This window comes from Mercenaria mercenaria, chromosome 12, assembly GCF_021730395.1.
Source record: "Mercenaria mercenaria strain notata chromosome 12, MADL_Memer_1, whole genome shotgun sequence".
Lineage (NCBI taxonomy): Eukaryota > Metazoa > Mollusca > Bivalvia > Venerida > Veneridae > Mercenaria > Mercenaria mercenaria.
Genome location: NC_069372.1, coordinates 16,442,622 through 16,461,690, shown reverse-complemented (window position 1 = coordinate 16,461,690; position 19,069 = coordinate 16,442,622). Strand labels below are relative to the sequence as shown.

At 35.9% G+C, this 19,069-nt stretch overlaps 2 protein-coding genes across 2 annotated transcripts in view; both read right to left on the bottom strand.

Moving 5' to 3' along the window:
* LOC128546029 (probable 28S ribosomal protein S23, mitochondrial) overlaps positions 1-13,684 on the bottom strand; it is a 34,190-nt gene extending 20,506 nt beyond the window's left edge. The window contains exon 1 of the mRNA XM_053519302.1: positions 13,566-13,684. Coding sequence (XP_053375277.1) covers positions 13,566-13,609 — 44 coding nt within the window. The 5' untranslated portion in view covers positions 13,610-13,684. The remainder of the gene's footprint in view (positions 1-13,565) is intronic.
* Positions 1-19,069, bottom strand: part of LOC123533130 (FACT complex subunit SSRP1-like) — a 299,019-nt gene that overhangs the window by 131,864 nt on the left and 148,086 nt on the right. The window lies entirely within an intron of this gene.

Sequence of the window (19,069 nt, the reverse complement as noted above, 5' to 3'; positions counted from 1 at the left end):
CTTTATTCGACTTTGCTAGGACTTTAAGATATGGTTGCCGGCACACCATTAGCACTTGTGTTTTATTAGGGTTGATGGTGAATCCCCACTCATTACTCCATTTTTCTATTACCTCAAGGACCTTTTGACCTTTTAGTAATGTACTATGAGGGTTTGGTGATGTTACCCATGTGGCTCCATCATCTACAAATTGGGCAAGTTCGGTCCGGTCACCGGGAGGGGACTGCTTGTTGTGTGCATCTATAGCCGTGTTTAGAGTGTTCATGATGAGATTAAAGATCAGTGGACTAATCACACTTCCCTGGGGTGTGCCATTGTCAGGTTCCACTGTATCTGATAATTGGCCATTGACCTTTACCTTAATTTTTCTGCCTTCCAGGAAATTAGCGATCCATGTAAGCATTCTCCCCTTAATGCCTAGAGATATTAAATTCAAGAGAGACCCTTTATTCCAATGCCTATCAAATGCATTAGTTAGATCTAAAAATATGCCTAGTAGGTAATAACCTTTTCGATGAGCCTCTTTACAGTCTGATTCGAAGCGAAGGCGGTGATCTTCGCACAAATGGGCTTTCCTACATTCTGACTGATATGGGGAGAACAGATTATTATTTTCAATATAAGTTTCCAGTCTTGGTTTTATCATTCTTTGCATGACCTTGGTGAGGGTTGACGTTAGGGAGATGGGGCAGTATGAAGCAGGGTTTGTTTTTTCCTTATTGGGCTTAAGTATTGGTACTATAATGGCCTCGCCCCAGCTATCTGGGGTAGAGCCTTCTTTCCAAGACTGGTTGTATAGCTTTAAGAGTTTTTCTTTGGCATGTATTGGTAAATTTTTGATCATATCATAATGGATCGCATCCTCGCCTGGGGCAGAACTATTACATTGATCAAGGGCCATTTTTAATTCAAGGAGGGAGAATGGTTTATTATACTCGATATCGTCATGTGGGGCTGTGTTATTTTCATTGTAGAGATCATATTCTTGCTCTTTATGTTGTTTATTTGCCAAAAATTCAGCACTGTAATTGTCATTACTGCTGATTTTCTTATAGTGTTGCACCAGAAAATTGGCATTATCTTTTTCCATAACCACCGGATCGTTGTCGTTCAGAAGTGTACCAATAGAGCTAGATGATTTGCCCCTAAATTTATTGACAACGTCCCATACTTCTTTTGATGTTGTTCTGTGGTTTATTTGCGTTATGTACTTTTCAAGACTGGTGCGTTTTGCTTTTTTAATAATCTCTACAGCCTTATTGCGGAGTGACCTGTATTTTTGAACATTTTCATCATTCTTATTTCTGCTATAATTTTTTCCTAGCATTTCTCCTTTGTTTAACTGCATTTGCGCAATCCTCAGTCCACCAGGGTATAACTTTTTTCCTACTGTTCTTGCCTTTGACCATTGGTATACTCTTTTTACTAATACTATAGATATCATTTATAAATTGTGTGTGATTTTCATCCACTGTCTTGCCCTCAGTGTTATAATGGAAATGCCTGATTGCGAAGTCATGATATTGGTCCCAGTCTGCTTTACCTATCTTATATTTGCGGGTGGTATGAATCGCCTCTGTTTTTATTGAAAATTCTAATCCCAGCAATATTGGAAAATGGTCACTGCCAAAAGTATTATTGATAACTCCAAAGAATGCATATTGTGCCAAAGTATGAGAAACTATTGCCAAATCTATTGCTGAGTCTTTTTGGTAAATCACTTAGCCTTGTTATATTTCCATCATTTAATACAACTAGATTTTTCTGTGATAATAGATTTAACATAGTCTCAGAGGCCGAGTCACACCTTGGATCGCCCGGGGGATTCCAGAGTGGGTTTTTAATGTTGAAATCTCCCAGAATTACTGAGTGGTTTCGTATGTTAGAGAACATTTTTTGATAGTGTTCTTCGGTGTTACGTTTTTCATATGCTACATAACAATTATAAATTGTTATGTTTTTGCTGTGACCATATATAGTTATGCCGTTAATTTCATATTCATTGTGAATTATTGATCTTTCTACTGTGAATTTGATGCCCTGTTTGACATATATTATTGTACCGCCTCCTTCTTGATCTGTGCGTTTTTGATATGTGGCAATTTCATAGTCATAAAGCTTTGGTGGTGTTATTTTTTTTACCATATCTAAACGCTTCCTGAATACACACGGCATGTATTGTATCTGTGGATGACTTAAGGAAGCTGTTTAATTCGGTGACCTTTGTATTTTTGTCCCCTGCAAACCCCCGGGCGTTCCAAGACATAATATTAAATTTAAGAGTACCTGCCGTCTTGGAAACTACACCGGACATTATTAACTAGTTAATTAATTGGGGATTATTGTTTAACATTTTATTTTTAATTAACTGTGATGTCACTTAATAGGGACCATATCCGGCATACCACTGGGGTGGTGGTGGGGGGTGGTGTGGGGCCCACCGGGGGAGTCTGCGACCTGTTGTAGTCTGTGGCCTTGCATACCTGTTTACTCTATTAAATGGGTGGGGTCTAGGTAACCTTTTGTTGTGATATCTGGGTGCGCTGCCTGTTTGTTTAGATGTGGGTGGAGTGTAGTTTTTATTGGTTTCAGTTTGTTTTTGCTCAGACTGTTGTTCACATTCTGCAATGGCCTCAGTTACCAATTTCTCGATCGATTTTTCATCAAGATTTTGGTCCTTTAATTTTGGTGCAATGTTTTGATTATTTTTGTAACCTGTGATTTATGTATGTAATCTGTTGTATCTTTATTTTGGTTTGAGTCATTGTTGACCTTGGGTGGGTCTGAGGTACTAGACCTGATTTCTGAATTCTGTTGTTATATTCATCCTTGATGGCTTCATTTTCTTGCTGATGTTTTCTAGATAGTTAAGGTAGACTACACATCCCTTATAAGCAGCACTGTGGGGGCCCTTACAGTTTGCGCATTGTTTTACATCCCTATATCTACATTCAAAGTGGGAGTGAGGTCCCGCACAGTGTGGGCATACTGACTTGCCTGTACATTTATTTGCTGTGTGACCATGCTTCTGACATTTGTTGCATCGGAGTGGTGATAATAAGGATGGATATACCGGGACCTCTGTACCATCATTACGTTTAACTGATAATGGTGCTGTTTCTGTATCAAATGTGATCTTAATGGTGGATGATGGTATTTTTCTGCCATTTACTATTTCAAAACCCCTGTGATAGACCTTTATATTGTTTTCTTTCGCAAACTGGTTGACCTTGTCATTGTAGTTAATATCCTTCACATAGATTACCCCTTTTGACTGATTTTTCGAATTTTGCCTTGTTTTTTCTGTTTTGACTGGTTCAAGGGCAAAATCAAATTTACCATAAGTAAACTGCTTGGCCATTTCTATTTTATCGTTCCTTATCTTGAATGATGGGCATCCTCCCTCCGTTGTTGGGTCCTGTACATAAGCCCCCCCCTACATATGATATAAAGGCAGAGGAGATCTCCTGTATCTTCTGTTTGGGGAAGACACATGACACTGTGCGCAATGTCATAGCGACAAAGCACAGAGTGGTAGGGTTAACCACTGTGTTGGGCACTGGTGTTTTTGCTTTCTGTTTTTTGCCCCCCTGGATGTGCCACCGTCCTTCATCATCCGCTTGCACCGACATATTTGTTGACGGTGCACCGTTGGTGCTGGTGGTACAGGGTGGTGACCTGTTATCTGGTGGTGCATGTTGTCCAGGGTGGTGATCAACATTCTTAACCAGGCATGGTAGGGTGGGAGTAGCCGGCGTAGATGGACTGCCGAGCTCTGGGAACTGCTCTTTATCAAGGGGCGGTGCACCAGGGTGTTCTTGACCTGTTGCACAGGGTGGAGACTCAGCATCATCAAGTTCATTATTGATCGGCATGTTGTGACCATCTTGTGTGGGGTTTAACCTGGGCAAGCTGGGAATTGGCGGTGTCTCAATTGATCCGACACCTTCTGCGGGCAGTATACCAGTGTGATAATCGTCACCTGATATTGAAGGAGGGTCACTATCTATTGTAAGCCTGCCTGGGCTCCCGCTTGAGTTTGAGTCATTGGGATTGGTAACCGGGCTAGGCACAGGGTAAGTGACATTACTCAGGGGGTGGAGTCTTGTTGTTGACAACTCCAGGGATTCATCTACTGAGTCTGAGATAGCCTGTGCTTTGTTTGCTGGGCTCCCAGAGGAGGAGTTGAGAGAAGTTTCTCTCATTCTTTTCTTGCCTGTAATTTGCCCTAATGATTGCATGTTGGTGACCGGCGTAGAACCGCCCACCGGGGCAAAATCCACAGTAAGTAGCTTCCTAGCAGTCCCCGTGGCCTTAACCTTAGGGGTTGTACCGGGTGAGGCCCCAGGTGACTTAGATTTCTTATCTGATTTCTTTCCCATTCTTATATTTATGCTTATTTGTTGTTACTTGTAAAATAATACACGTAAACTTATTTATTTTCTGTATAAGTATATACCTATTTATGACCGATTATTATATTTATTTATTTATTTATTTATTTGTTGGCTTAATAAACCTATACCTATATTAATGAACTACTTGTTTAATTACCTATCTTATTTGTAAATGCACAATATATGTCAAATCGTCAATTTTCTATATTGTACAGTATGTCCTAGATACTGACTCTCTATAAGTCAGTATAAACCTAATAATTTATCTACACTAACAGTAAAGTGCAGTGGTGTTAGTTAATCCTATTGTACCTATACGATCAGTTAACCTTATAACACCTGCGGCCTAACAATGTAAAGCGACGCGCATGATTTTTATGTGAAAGTTATGAATTTAACCTATTTTTAAGTGTTAGTTAGAGTGCTTTATGATCAAGTATTTTGATCAAGATCAAAATACCTTCATGTAGATAAGTAGACCCTAAATACCTTGAAAGTGGCAGTTGTCCGGTGTCCAACGTAGATTTCCAACGACGGCCAATTAATCGAGTGGTTCTATGAGCATACCGTTGTGAGGAATAAGTCACAGGACGAGCCTATTTGCCCTACTCAAGCACCTACCGAAGCTAAGTATGACACTTGTCGATACTTTGCTATCGGCTAAAACAAGATCAGATAGGGAAAATGAAATGGGCCCATGTTATGGTGATGGCCTTCCTTACTGTTGACAGATAGGGAATAAGTACTTTGTGCATGCAAAAGTACAGGTTTCGGGCTTTCTTAAGATGTATAACATTACATACTGTCCTACAATTTCTTACACACTGTAAAAGATAATATGGTCGAAAAATGGTGTTTTTTCATCGTTATGGTGTTGCAAATAAAAAATGGCAAATTTTAGCAAGCAAGTGATCAAAGCAGTATTACATTAATGTGAATTGGCAATAACAGACTTAAAATGTGGCATTTCAAATTAAAGAAAGTCAAATTATTTCTTTGTCAGTGAAGGAATTAAGTTTTAATAAAAAAAATATGAAAACAGGCCTTCGTTATGTTTTTTTGGTTTTTGAAGGTCTGTCTCTATCACCCTATTACAAAGGCAACAGTGATATGCCAGATACAGTATGGTAGTGTGTGCTGTTGCTGATAATCATATACCACTCTGAATATAAAGATTTTGCTTCAGGTCCAAATGAAAAAAATTGAGTCATAATTTGGTAGCATGACTTTTTCGTAGTGTCCGTAGATCAATGTTTGCAATATGTAAATTGTAAGACCCACAAATAATATTTACTATTTTGTATTATTTTCTATTTGAGACTGTCTCAGAGAATTAGCAGAACTAAACATCTTTCTGCTTCTGCGACTGGTTATTTGTTGGGAAGCAACAGAAATTTGTCCGTAGACCGTAGTGTCCGTAGATCAATAATTTAACTGTAGATAATTTTCTTAAAACCAGTACATAATCAATGAGCTTGGGTTATTATTGATGTTTTTATAAGGATATACTGATTCCAAAGAGATAAAACTTTCATCTTTCAGAGTATTTTAGAAAAATATGTTTTTGTCTATCTTTTCAAGTGAAAATGAACTTTAGCAAGTTATAAAACGAGTTTCACTAAGTGTACTTTAGCCAGATTGCGTTATTTACATACAGTATAACTATCTAATATGAATCAGCAAACTATAATGTACATTTAACCACACTTGATCTCTTAACAGAGCGATTTTTTATATTGTCACTTGATCTACGGACACTACAAGAATGCATGATATGTACACAATCTCTAATATACTTAGTGTTTTACAGCTTTTTGAAAAATTAACATTATAAAAGGGAAATTATAACAAAATGAGACCAAAAAGAAACATTACGAAAGATAACAATGAAGAGAATGAAAAGAATTATGTGCTTGAGAGTAAGAAGGCCAAAATTATGCGTAGATACAGGGCAAAAGTTAAAAGTGACAGTGCAAAATCGAAAAGATGAAACTTAAGGACAGAGAGAGAAAAAAAGGGAGGGAAATTTAGAGAATAGCAAAACAGACTGATCCGGTACTGTGCAATGAACTAAGACGTCAAAAAGAGAACAACAGAGAAGATTTAGGAATAAAAAGAAGTTAGATAAAGCCTTGATAGATATAACGTTGCGCAAGAAATATTCTCATATGCTATTCTCTGTTAAAACACTAAAAGCTAGAATAACATCACGTTATCGTGCAGTGAAGTTAATGTTTTTGTTGCAAAGAGTGCTACTATATTTTATCTACTATTTTCTAAAGATTAAAGGCATATTAGAATCGAAATAATTCGGGCGGTAATATGTCATACAAATAATTGCACTAGGACTGTGCCCTCGTTAAATTATTACGCCTGACGTATAACCGCCTGCTTTATGCATGTCAGATCATGATAGTGAACAAGTGTGTGAAGTTTCAATCCATTCCCATTAGTGAGTACTGAGATACCAGCTTACATACAAAACCTTAACCAAAAAATTCTAAGTCGAAAAAGGGGCATAATTTTGTAAAAAAAGCAAAATAGAGTTATGGAACATGTGCAATGTAAGTCAGTTTATCACAGTAAAATAAGTGTGTGAAGTTTCAATCCATTCCCACAAGTGGTTACTGAGATACCAGCTTACATACAAAACCTTAACCAAAAATGTCTAAGTTAAAAAAGGGGCATAATTTTGTAAAAAAAGCAAACAGAGTTATGGAACCTGTGCAATGTAAGTCAGTTTATCACAGTGAATAAGTGTGTGAAGTTTCAATCCATTCCCACAAGTGGTTGCTGAGATACCAGCTTACATACAAAAACTTAACCAAATCGGGACGCGGACACGGATGCGGACGCAGACGCATGGGCGAGTCCAATAGCTCTACTATTCTATCAATAGTCTAGCTAATAAAACTAATCCGGATCTTGTACGTCTTTGAATTGTTATGACTTCATTTCTGTGTAGTATGTTAACTACTACAAGGAATGTATTTCGTTTTGCTTTGTTTATTCTATCAGTGGTTAAAGAGGGTAAACACCCACTGGTTTATGCTCTATTTTGGCGGTATCTGACCCTAACAAAAATTGACTAGGAAATACTACTGGTCGATTTTCTGAATAAAATTGATTGATGTGTTTTAAGGCATTTATATTTTATTGGTTAGATATGAGTATTACCTTTCTTAACAAGAGCTGTCGGAGGACAGCAACGCTCGACTATTCAACAGCCTTGTCAATTGAATGAATACAAAAGTTGAAAAAGGGGCATAATTTTGTAAAATGCAAAGTAGAGGTATTGAACCTCTGTACTGCATGTCATATCATGACAGTGAACAAGTGTGTGAAGTTTCAATCCTTTCCAATTTGTGGATACTGAGATACCAGCTTACATACAAAAACTTAACAAAAAACTGCTAAGTCAAAGGGGCATAATTTTGTAAAAATGCCAAGTAGAGTTATGGGACCTTCACAGTGCATGTTAGATCATGACAGTGAACAAGTGTGTGAAGTTTCAATCCATTCCAATTAGTGGATACTGAGATATCAGATTACATACAAAAATTTAACCAAAAACTGCTAAGTCGAAAAAGGGGCATAATTTTGAAAAAAAAGAGAGTAGAGTTATGGGACTTGCTTAGTGCATGTCAGATCATGATAGTGAACAAGTATGTGAAGTTTCAATCCATTCCCATTAGTAAGTACTGAGATACCAGCTTACATACAAAACCTTAACCAAAAATTTCTAAGTCGAAAAAGGGGCATAATTTTGTAAAAAAGCAAAATAGAGTTATGGAACCTGTGCAATTTAAGTCAGTTTGTCACAGTGAATAAGTGTGTGAAGTTTCAATCCATTCCCACAAGTGGTTACTGAGATACCAGCTTACATACAAAACCTTAACCAAAATCGGGACGCGGACGCCGACGCCGACGCATGGGCGAGTGCAATAGCTCACTATTCTATGAATAGTCGAGCTAAAAATCTCATAAGCTATCAATTCTGAGTAAACTGCTATGCCTAAAAAGTGTCGAATTCGGGACAAAAACTGTTAAGACTTACTTTAGCGTTGTATGTACCTGTGTTTCTTTCTCTCTGTCTGTCTTTCTGTCTGTCTGTTTACGTGTGTGACTGTGTGATATTGTGTGTGTTTGAAGGTAACCAGCAAAACCACATCGGAATACAATTTTGTATCAAATTTTGTGTATTTTTTTTTCAAATTTTCCTATTAAAAGATTTTGTTTCTAAGTGTATTCAAAACATATCATAGTTCACTGGAAGCTTAAACTTGTGTTACTGTTACTACAGTCTGGTAAATACTCATGCACTAGTATGTAGTGTCCGTAGAATGCACCACTATATTGGTTCATCGAAATGTCACATGTGTTATTCTTTTTCAAATTGTTTGCAGTTTGTTCAAGAAGGTTGATTGAGGTAGGTTTTTTGTTGTGTTGATGAGTTAATTTGTTAGTACAAACTGTTTGGAATACAAGTTTTTGTCTCAAATAGTTAATATTTTTATTCTTAATGGACATTTTCAACAAAAGATTTCATAGCTGTGAATAATTCAATAGTTTTCTACTGTTATTTTCGAAGTATGGCTGTTTGAAAGTCAATTTTCTAAACTAAATTGTAACAAAAAGGTTAAAATGATGGTGAAACTAAGGTTTAGACACAGTATGAATTTCTGTAGTGTCCGTAGATGTTTTTAACAGTGATTCTTTAAGACAAGTTAATGATATTTAAAATGTTTAAAATGTTAAGCATTTTTGTGGCTACAAGATTGTGCTTTTTATGCAAAATCTTTATACATTTTATGCCAGGATTGAGGTTAGATATACATTTTCTACTTAGAAAACACCATGAGAAAAAAATTTTGTCTCAGGTTTTGGAAATATGTAACCATAAAAAAGAAACATTCACATCAGTTGTATTTTTATGATTGTGTAAACCTTACTTTAGTTAGTCATTACATAACTTCTCTGTATACCGGTATTGCAACAGCATTGTTGGAATCATCATCAAATCATGTAACATGTTTGTAGTGTCCGTAGACATTTTAAAACGTCTTAATGAACCAATTTATTTCAAAACTCATAAACTTTTAGTCCTGAGCATCTGTTTTGCATAAAAGCACAATGTCTTGTTAGTGAACTGAAGTAGTTTTTCCTATCATTGTCAGCTGTTCTGTTAAAATAAAAGAATTTGAAAAGTTTAATAAACAATTTGTGTTATTATAATCATACTTCTTATGCAAATATTAACACAATGATGTTTCTATCGAGTGGGTTTTTGAGTGAAACTTGCTAAATTGTACTTGTTTAAGCAAGTTACAGTCAAAATGAATCTTAACTTCAGTGTTTTCCATAAAATACACATTGTTTATGCCTAGTGTTTGTAGTGTCCGTGACTCTGCTACCCTCATATAATTGCTGCCTTGTAAATTTTATAGCAGACAGTCCTAGTCAAAAAGGTTTTGGTATTTGGTCCCTGGTATATTAGACCATGACATGGGCTGAAAAAATTAGGATTTGAAAAACTTTATTTTTTTGGCAAAATTGCAACATAAATTCCCTATCTGATCTTGTTTTAGCCGTCTACCATACGTACGGTCAACGCACCGATAAAAATAACGTCTTATCGCTACGTAGCCAATATGGTTTATGAATTTGCTTATATTTAAATCACTGGGGTAATATATATGTATAATATTACCATCTGATAGGGAATAACAACCACTTACTGTAAAAATTCTTGTTTGCAAACACACTTATATACCTTTTCTTTATTGAAAAAAAAAAATAAGTTAAAAAAAAATTCTTAGTTTTTGAGAGCTGGTACAAACTAGAAAATGCTTTTGTAAAAAAGCACATGTCTCCCCCAATGCAAAGTCCTATAGGCAAGAAGTCAATAGGGGTCAGGAGCGAAAGTCAAAGAGACACTGATGGTTGGCTGCAATAGGGATCATCTACTTGGCATGTCCAATCATCCCGCTAAATTACAACACTCTTGGCCTAGTGGTTCTCAAGTCACTGTTCAGGCTTCTGTGACCTTGACCTTTGATCAAGTGACCTCAAAATAAACAGGGGTCATCTACTCTGCATGTCCAATCATCCTATTAAGTTTCAACATTGTAGGTCAAGTAGTTCTAAAGTTATTTCCAAAAAATGATTTTACATGAACAGGCCACTATGACCTTGACCTTTAATAGACTGACCCCAAAATCTATAGGGGTCATCTACTCTGCATGTTCAATCATCCTATGAAGTTTCATCATTTTGGGTCAAGTGGTTCTCAAGTTATTGATCGGAACTGGTTATCAATGTTCAGGCCCCTGTGACCTTGACCTTTAATAGAGTGACCCAAAAACAATAGGGGTCATTTACTCTGCATAAACAATCATCCGATGAAGTTTCAACATTCTGGGTCGAGAGGTTCTCAAGTTATTGATTGGAAATGGTTTTCCATGTTCAGGCCCCTGTGGCCTTGACCTTTAACAGAGTGACCCTAAAATCGTCAGGGGTCATCTACTCTGCATGACCAATCATCCTATGAAGTTTCATCATTCTGGGTCAAGTGGTTCTCAAGTTACTGACTGGAAATGGTTTTCAATGTTCAGGCCCCTGTGACCTTGACCTTTCACAGAGTGACCCCAAAATCGTTAGGGGTCATCTACTTTGCATGACCAATCATCCTATTAAGTTTCAACATTCTGGGTCAAGTGGTTCTCGAGTTACTGACCAGAAATGGTTTTCAATGTTCAGGCCCCTGTGACCTTGACCTTTAATGGAGTGACCCCAAAATCGATAGGGGTCATCTACTTTGCATGTACAATCATCCTATGAAGTTTCATCATTCTGGGTCAAGTGGTTCTCTAGTTATTGATCTGAAATGGTTTTCCATGTTCAGGCCCCTGTAACCTTGACCTTTCACAGAGTGACCCCAAAATTAATAGGGGTCATCTACTCTTCATGACCAATCATCCTATGAAGTTTCAACATTCTGGGTCAAGTGGTTCTCAAGTTACTGACCGGAAATGGTTTTCAATGTTCGGGCCCCTGTGACCTTGACCTTTGACGGAGTGACCCCAAAAACAATAGGAGTCATCTACTTTGCATGTACAATCATCCTATGAAGTTTCAACATTCAGGGTCAAGTGGTTCTCTAGTTATTGATCGGAAATGGTTTTCCATGTTCATGCCCCTGTGACCTTGACCTTTGATGGAGTGACCCCAAAATCAATAGGGGTCATCTACTCTGCATGACCAATCATCCTATGAAGTTTCAACATTCTGGGTCAAGTGGTTCTCTAGTTATTGATCGGAAATGGTTTTCAATGTTCGGGCCCCTGTGACCTTGACCTTTGACAGAGTGACCCCAAAAACAATAGGGGTCGTCTACTCCTGCAGCCCTACAATCCTATGAAGTTTGAAGGTTCTAGGTCAAATGGTTCTCCAGTTATTGCTCGGAAATGAAGTGTGACGTACAGATGGACAGACGGAAGGACGGACGGACGGACAGGGCAAAAACAATATGTCTCCTGAGGGAGACATAATAATTACAAGTCTGTTCAACAAGAAAGCATTTGGCTGTTTCAGACGGTGAGAGTCATCATGTAAAAGCTTGTACTTTTATTGGTACTTGTACTGGTCTTGTAGAAGATCTCCTCGAGTTCTGGTACTCGTCTTCTACATCAATTTATGTATTTTACCGTTTTAAAGTGTTTAGCTTGTTCATCAAGATTAAAAACAATTTTCAAGTTTAAATGTTGGAGTATTAAATTGAAGCTAAAAAAATCTTTTGCAACTAACATCTATTGTTGAAATACGAGCTGACAAGAGAAGTACCAGACAAGAGGCTCGGAATAAAAAGAAAAAGGCATACGTCACTGGGGCTTTGATGATTTTGGCTCCACGACATTACTTTAATCATTATATATATATAGTCAATCAACCCGCATCTGACTTGTCAGAGACTCCACCTGGATCAAAAGGCATTCTCTTGATCTAAACATAGTACTCTCTCGTTCGAAAGACATTTTCGAAAGATTGGATTTAGCTCAAGTGTTCGAAAAGCCATGAAATCTTTGTTAAAACAATTATTTAACTGCAGAAACATTATTTATTCATTTAAAACAACTTGTTATTTCAAGTAAATTTTACAAGAAACACTTTAAATATTTCCAAATAATTTGGAATTTGATAAAAGAAAGATAATTTTCTATCTTTGAAATAAATTTGCGCATTCTAAAATGAGCGTTATAGTTATTCTTTCATGGATTTTCATTGCTTAAGCTAATTTGAGTCTTTCGATCAAAAGACATTCTGTATGTCTTTCAAATGTCGAGAGACAGTGTTAGTACAATTAAGATATTGTCATTCAATCCAGGTGAAGTCTCCTACATGTTCAAACAATCCACACACTTGACTTTGTACTGTTCACTGACATTACAAAACTACAGATCTCTGAAGCAATGCTGACTGTCCCAGTGCCTATGTAGGTTATAATGCAGTAATTCGGTCAAAAATGTGCTTCCGTGGTGTAGTCGAAAGAAGTCCCTAATAAACAGATCCTAGTTTTTCCATTTTTCGCGCATCTGCGCGTAAATCGGGAGTCAAATGGGCATTATTTCACTCCTGGAATGAATTTTACATAAAATAGGACACTTTTCATGCTAATATTCGCATGTTTTCAGGTTGTTTAAGTGAAAACGAAAGTAGGGTGTTTATTCTGCGGACCGCTTTCTGAAATGCGGCAATATGAGGGTACCTGACTTGAGTTGATTTGCATTTCACTGCATACTATTCAATACCCCTTTTTCTTTTCGTTTTCTTGAGCAAATGTATGGATATCTTGTGGAAAATAGGTCTACGACGGAGTGAAATCTAGACACTGTAACAAAATTGTTCTGAAGTAGCTGAATTTTATATGAAACAAGGAACAATTTCTTTTATTGGTATATAGCCTGTAACAGCAATAGTAATTATCTGACCTCAAACCTAGAAACATTTAGTAACATAAAACCTAAAGTAAGGAGTTATGTCAGTATTAGGTTTCCGCGATTTAAGCAATATTGAATATATCAGGTTTTAGAACATAAATATGAAAGGAAGGAAAAAAATGGTTTCAATTTTCTTCTAAATATGATCACTTCGAAAATCATCTTGCCATACCGTTTAAAAATGGATTTATACTTGTGCACTCTTGACCCTGCCATTTCTCATCTTGGTTACTCGGAAGCTTAACTTAACAATCGCGAGAATTTACGAGAAAAGTTATTTCCGGTGGAAAGAAAAGTCCCTGAAAATTTACTTTTTAATTGATTTTCACTGTTTTGCTTTGTATCTTCTGTTTGGTACGTGTTTTAAGGCAGGCAGACAATTATGCTAGAAAAGCTTTTAAAAATGATGCATATGATTTATGCTGTTTGTTCCATATTATTTTGTAGTTTGACTTGTCCACTTTTTGGATAACATGATCTATGATGGACTGGATAAAAATAAATATTTCTATGGGTGAACTGATGATAGTTAGCTAAAAATTTAAATACTTTTTAAACTCCAAATATATCTGTAGCGGGTATTTTCGCAAAGCATTAATTATCTCATAACCAGTTCTCAAAACAACAAATAGAATAAATAATCAAATGAATTTTATTAGATCTAAATGCATGACACGATACCAAAGATCAAACTATTTTATATGAATCAGTAATATTCAATCAGTTATTACTAACTAATAAATACCATATGAAATTCAATGTAAATCATATGTTAACAATAAACAAGAATAAGCCAAAGAGCTTATACTTAGGGGAATATAAATGATTCTTCATTTTGCCAAAGATACTGGTACTGATGATAAACCTGGACAGATGATAAAGTCAACCACCTTCGAAAAATTTGATTGCAATCTGTTATTTATATAATTGAACACGCCGTCTAACAGCAACCATTTACAACACCAACTGGTGTAAACAAAAACAAAATTACTTAATTAGTAAATATTTTGTATAAATAAATGACTTGTATTTATCTGTTTAAAAAATATTAATCCAAAATTACTGGGGAAGAGGATGTTTTTTTTGCGCATGCTCACTGTCAACACATAGGGTCACTTTTCATTACTTGATCTAGAATAACTGTTGCACATGGAAAGTTTCAATATAATACTATGGAGAAAATTTTGTAAATTACAAAGTGGTCGAATTTATCATCAGTCAACGTTTGTACAGTCCCCATTTTACATACCCCTTTCAGGGCCTCACTTCATGTGAGTTTACTTGCTAAATATAAATTTGAATTATGTCAATTTTTCAGCATATGTTAAGCTTTATTTTGATACCAACCATTGATAACAGTTACAGAAATAAAAAAAAGTTAAAGGTTAAAAACTTCATTTTCTGTCCAGGTTTTTCTATAATTATTATCTGACATTCATGTACATTGAAGGAACTAGCGAAATAAGTATTTAGGGATATGGATACATACCCCTAATCTGATTCTAGAGGTACACAACAGTAACCCTAGACATTCATATTCATATCAAAAGTGAAGTAAAGTTCCAGAGATTATAAGATCTTTGGAAAGTTTGGCGTTTGGTTAAAAATGCCACATAAATTAAGAGACTGGAAAGAGCCTCTGAGGTAGTATCATTGTTCACTGCTGCAGCAGATGACTTGGAAAAAACTGAGGTTTTATTGAAAACAATCAAAATTTTACTTTTAAATTTTAAAATATAACTTGTTTCATTTCATTTATCAAGTAATTAAGTTCTTATGTAATGGGCCAAAGTTAGTTCGAATCCCGACTAGGGATAGTTTCGCACTAACAACAACAAAAAAAATTACTATTTAAAATTTACAACATTATTTAATGTATTACACACAAAAAAAACAATTTTAAGTATATAAATCCACAAAACAAATAGATACAAATGGGTGAAACACCCCTAATGCAGCACCCAAGCTCCTCCCTGAGATAACCAGAAACCGATCATATCTAGGCACTTTTCCCACATAATCATCATGGAATAAACACAGATATCAAATCATTGGTCAAAACACTGAGCAACATAACATATCAAGTGTTCGGCAATGTCTGTAAAAGAAATGACCATTGAGTAATTTTGTAACAAAATGGATATCATTGGAAGTTGCACGTGCACGATCATTCAATGAAATTAAAATTAATGTGATAAGAACAACTGAATGCACACAAGACTTGGTTTACAAGTTTCAAGATAAAAATAGATTAAGAACACTTCAATGAATTTTTTGATCAATGATCTACAAGCGAGAGGGGTAGATGTGATGGCCTATTACACTTCTTTGGTTTATTATTGCCTGATTAAACGTGATGCACAGGAATTGAACTTGGAGAGTGTTCAGATATCCAGTACTCTGAACATTTACTTTAGAGCTCTGAAGGACCCTTCATAGGACATGTTTTTGCACTGTAAAAAGAAATTTTTGAATATATGATTATTGTAAAGGAGGTCATGTATTATTTTTCAGTCCAAATTTTGAACCATCGCCCTTGATATAATTCCAAATTCATTTACTTTTCTAGGTTTTTTCTATGATTGTAAGAACAGTACCTTCACGGATGTTACAGCAATGTGACCAAACCTGAATACTGGACAATGTTACAGAGTATATTGGAGGACAGTTGACACAAGTAACCATGGCAACAGCAGAGACTAGGAGAAAGGAAGATGAAGCCAGGTAAAGTTATGTCCTCTTTAAAGCATGTCCATCTTTGCACCCTTGTATTCAAGAATAATTTATCTTTGTCATGTGGTACTTTACATTTTTGAACAAAGACCAAAATTCAGCAACACTTTAATCCTAAATAGTCACATCATTATGGTGTTCTGTTTGGGATTTCACTCAGCCAGTCCAGAGTTATAATCCTTGACTTAGTGAAAATTACACATAAAGTGCTTAAAAGTTTGTGTTGCATATCATGATATATCTTTAAAAAAAAATTGACCTATAATCATGAAACCCATGGAAGAATAATACTCAGCTTGTGAATATGTGCACCTGTGTTTTGTTTTGGATTTCATACTTCAAGACCAGAGTTATGGCCCTTGACTTAATCAAAAATAATTTTGTATGAATTGCATAAAGGTTTGTGCCCTATGTATCTCAAAAGGTATTTGACTAAGTGTCATAAAACATTAGTGGATTGAAATACACATTGTATCTCTGACTTAGAATCACTTGCCCCTCACCAATATGGGTTCGAGCCTAACTCTGGGCGTTGATTTCTTCATGTGAGGAAGCCATCCAGCTGGCTTACGGAAGGTCGGTGGTTCTACTCAAGTGCCCGCTTGTGATGAAATAATGCACAGAGGGACCCCTGGGGTCTTACTCTGCCATCAAAGCTGGAAAGTCGCCACATGACCTATGATTGTGCCGGTGCGACGTTAAACACACACACACAAAAAATGTTTGTGTTGTATATATCTTAAAAAAATATTTCACCTGGAGGGAGGTAGGGGCACAAATGTCCTGTAGACAAACATCAGATTCTAGTTTTTACATTTTCTGTCTACCTACATTTAAAATGCATGATAATGTACAGAATTACAGTTACGACCATTGACTGGAGACTTTGCCTTGTAAAAAATGACAACAGCAATACATGTGTATGCAAATATCTCAATACAATGTAATTTAACGTTATATATTGAAATACTTAGATGCATACAGACTTCTAGTTTACCAGGTATATATTTTTAATACAAATATATCTTTTTTCATATTTTTAGTAATATTTTGTACTGAAAAATATCCTAACAGTTCGATGGGTCAGTGCAACATGGTCGTAACTTGATTTTTTTACCAAATACACTTTTTTACATAATTTGCCTTATTTAACAGAAATACATCACTTGTTAAAATATCTAAATCACATTCTTAAAATAAAAGTGAAAAAAGTAAAATTGTCAAAAGGTTGTATCTCAGGAAGACACTTTCAGTCAGTGCAACATGGTCGTAACTCAACATACGTCTTTGTTGCACACAGTAAATATGCTATTTCACTTTGAAATTTCTGTGCAACATGGTTGTAACTCACAAAGTGTAACATATTACAATAGTTAAATGATAAATAAGGATGATTTTTGTTTTTAAACAACTTAGAAAAGGTATTTATACTACAAAATTAATATTATTACCATATTTCATATTTTATCAATGCAAAGTGATGTTAAGAATTTATTGACCAACATGTTTAGAATTTTACCAAAACATTAAAAAGGTTACTCTGTTAAAAAAATACTCTGTTAACTATTTCTCAGCAAAACCTCTTCCAAATTCAGCAGTTTTTAGCATCAGAAGCCCTTTTCATAATGTCTTGACTTAATTTTAAGAGGAAAAAATGCACCTTTTTCAAACCTGTCAAGACACACGCATTTCGGCCCTAGATCACGCTCACACGCCTTCTATTCAAGGTCACACGCATTTTAAAGAAATAAAGAAATCAATTGTTGTTTTTTTCGTAGAAAATTTATAATAATACTGAATCAAACATGCGAGGCAACATTGACACGGTGTTTCCATACCGTATAATACAGCTTTTACATTCACCGGTGCAATGTGTTATTTCTACCGCATGAATAAACGTCACAAAAAGTAAACACGGAGGGAGACTATTCAAAACCAGATATATTTTGTGTTAAAAATCTATATTTTCAATGTGAGGGCGTTTCCGGCTTTTAGGGATCATCGCCCTCTAGACCCCCACCAGGGAAAACCTTCCCTTTGAACCCCGATCACACTCGTGGCCTTTGTGGAGCCTTGACAGCTATGCTTTTTATACTTGTAATTATTAAATAAACTTTCCTTTATGCAAGTTTCATGTAAAACTGTGAAAGGATAACAATGAACATTTTTACTTCTGTATGCATATTTCCATGAACTGTGTAAAATACAAAATGGTATTAAAGGTGGAAATTTTTCTGTGCTATAAGTGAAGCAGGACTTCTGCTTGTAAAGCTCGTTTTCCGATAAGTTTTATTTGGATATACAGAAGATTTTGTTAAGTATATCGAATATTTGTATGAGTCGTTAAACCACTAAAACATAAATGATCAGCATTAATAATTTTACATTTAAATTTAATGAATGATTTACTTGATTTTTATGTTGCAAAACACCAACATAAAGGCCTGGCTGATCAAGGGCCATGGCCAAGAGAGCCCATGCTCCCCCTATATCCCCCACCCCACAGTGACTTAAACTCATCGAAGTTGCATGCAAACAAAATAATATTTTCTCAATATATAGACCCAAAACTGCACCAGAGGCCACCATTTCATGCCTGCATTTCAAAATTTCCGGGAGGGGAGATGCTCCCAAGCCCATAACAGGAGGGAAGTATCCCCTCTATACCTCAACATATAGACCGATGCAAATGCACTAGAGGCCATTATTATGTCTCCCACACCACTGTGTGGTGGGAGACATATTGATTAACTCCTGTCTGTCCATCCATCTGTCTATCACAAATCTTGTCCACACTCTTAAGTCGAACAGTTCTCATCCAATTTTCCCCAAACTTGAAAAAATGTGTTTGCCAATAAGTCCTCATCCAAGTTTGATAACTAGCCAAATCAACCCAGGCACTTTGGAAGTATGGCCCTTGAAACATTGGTTTTTGATAAACAA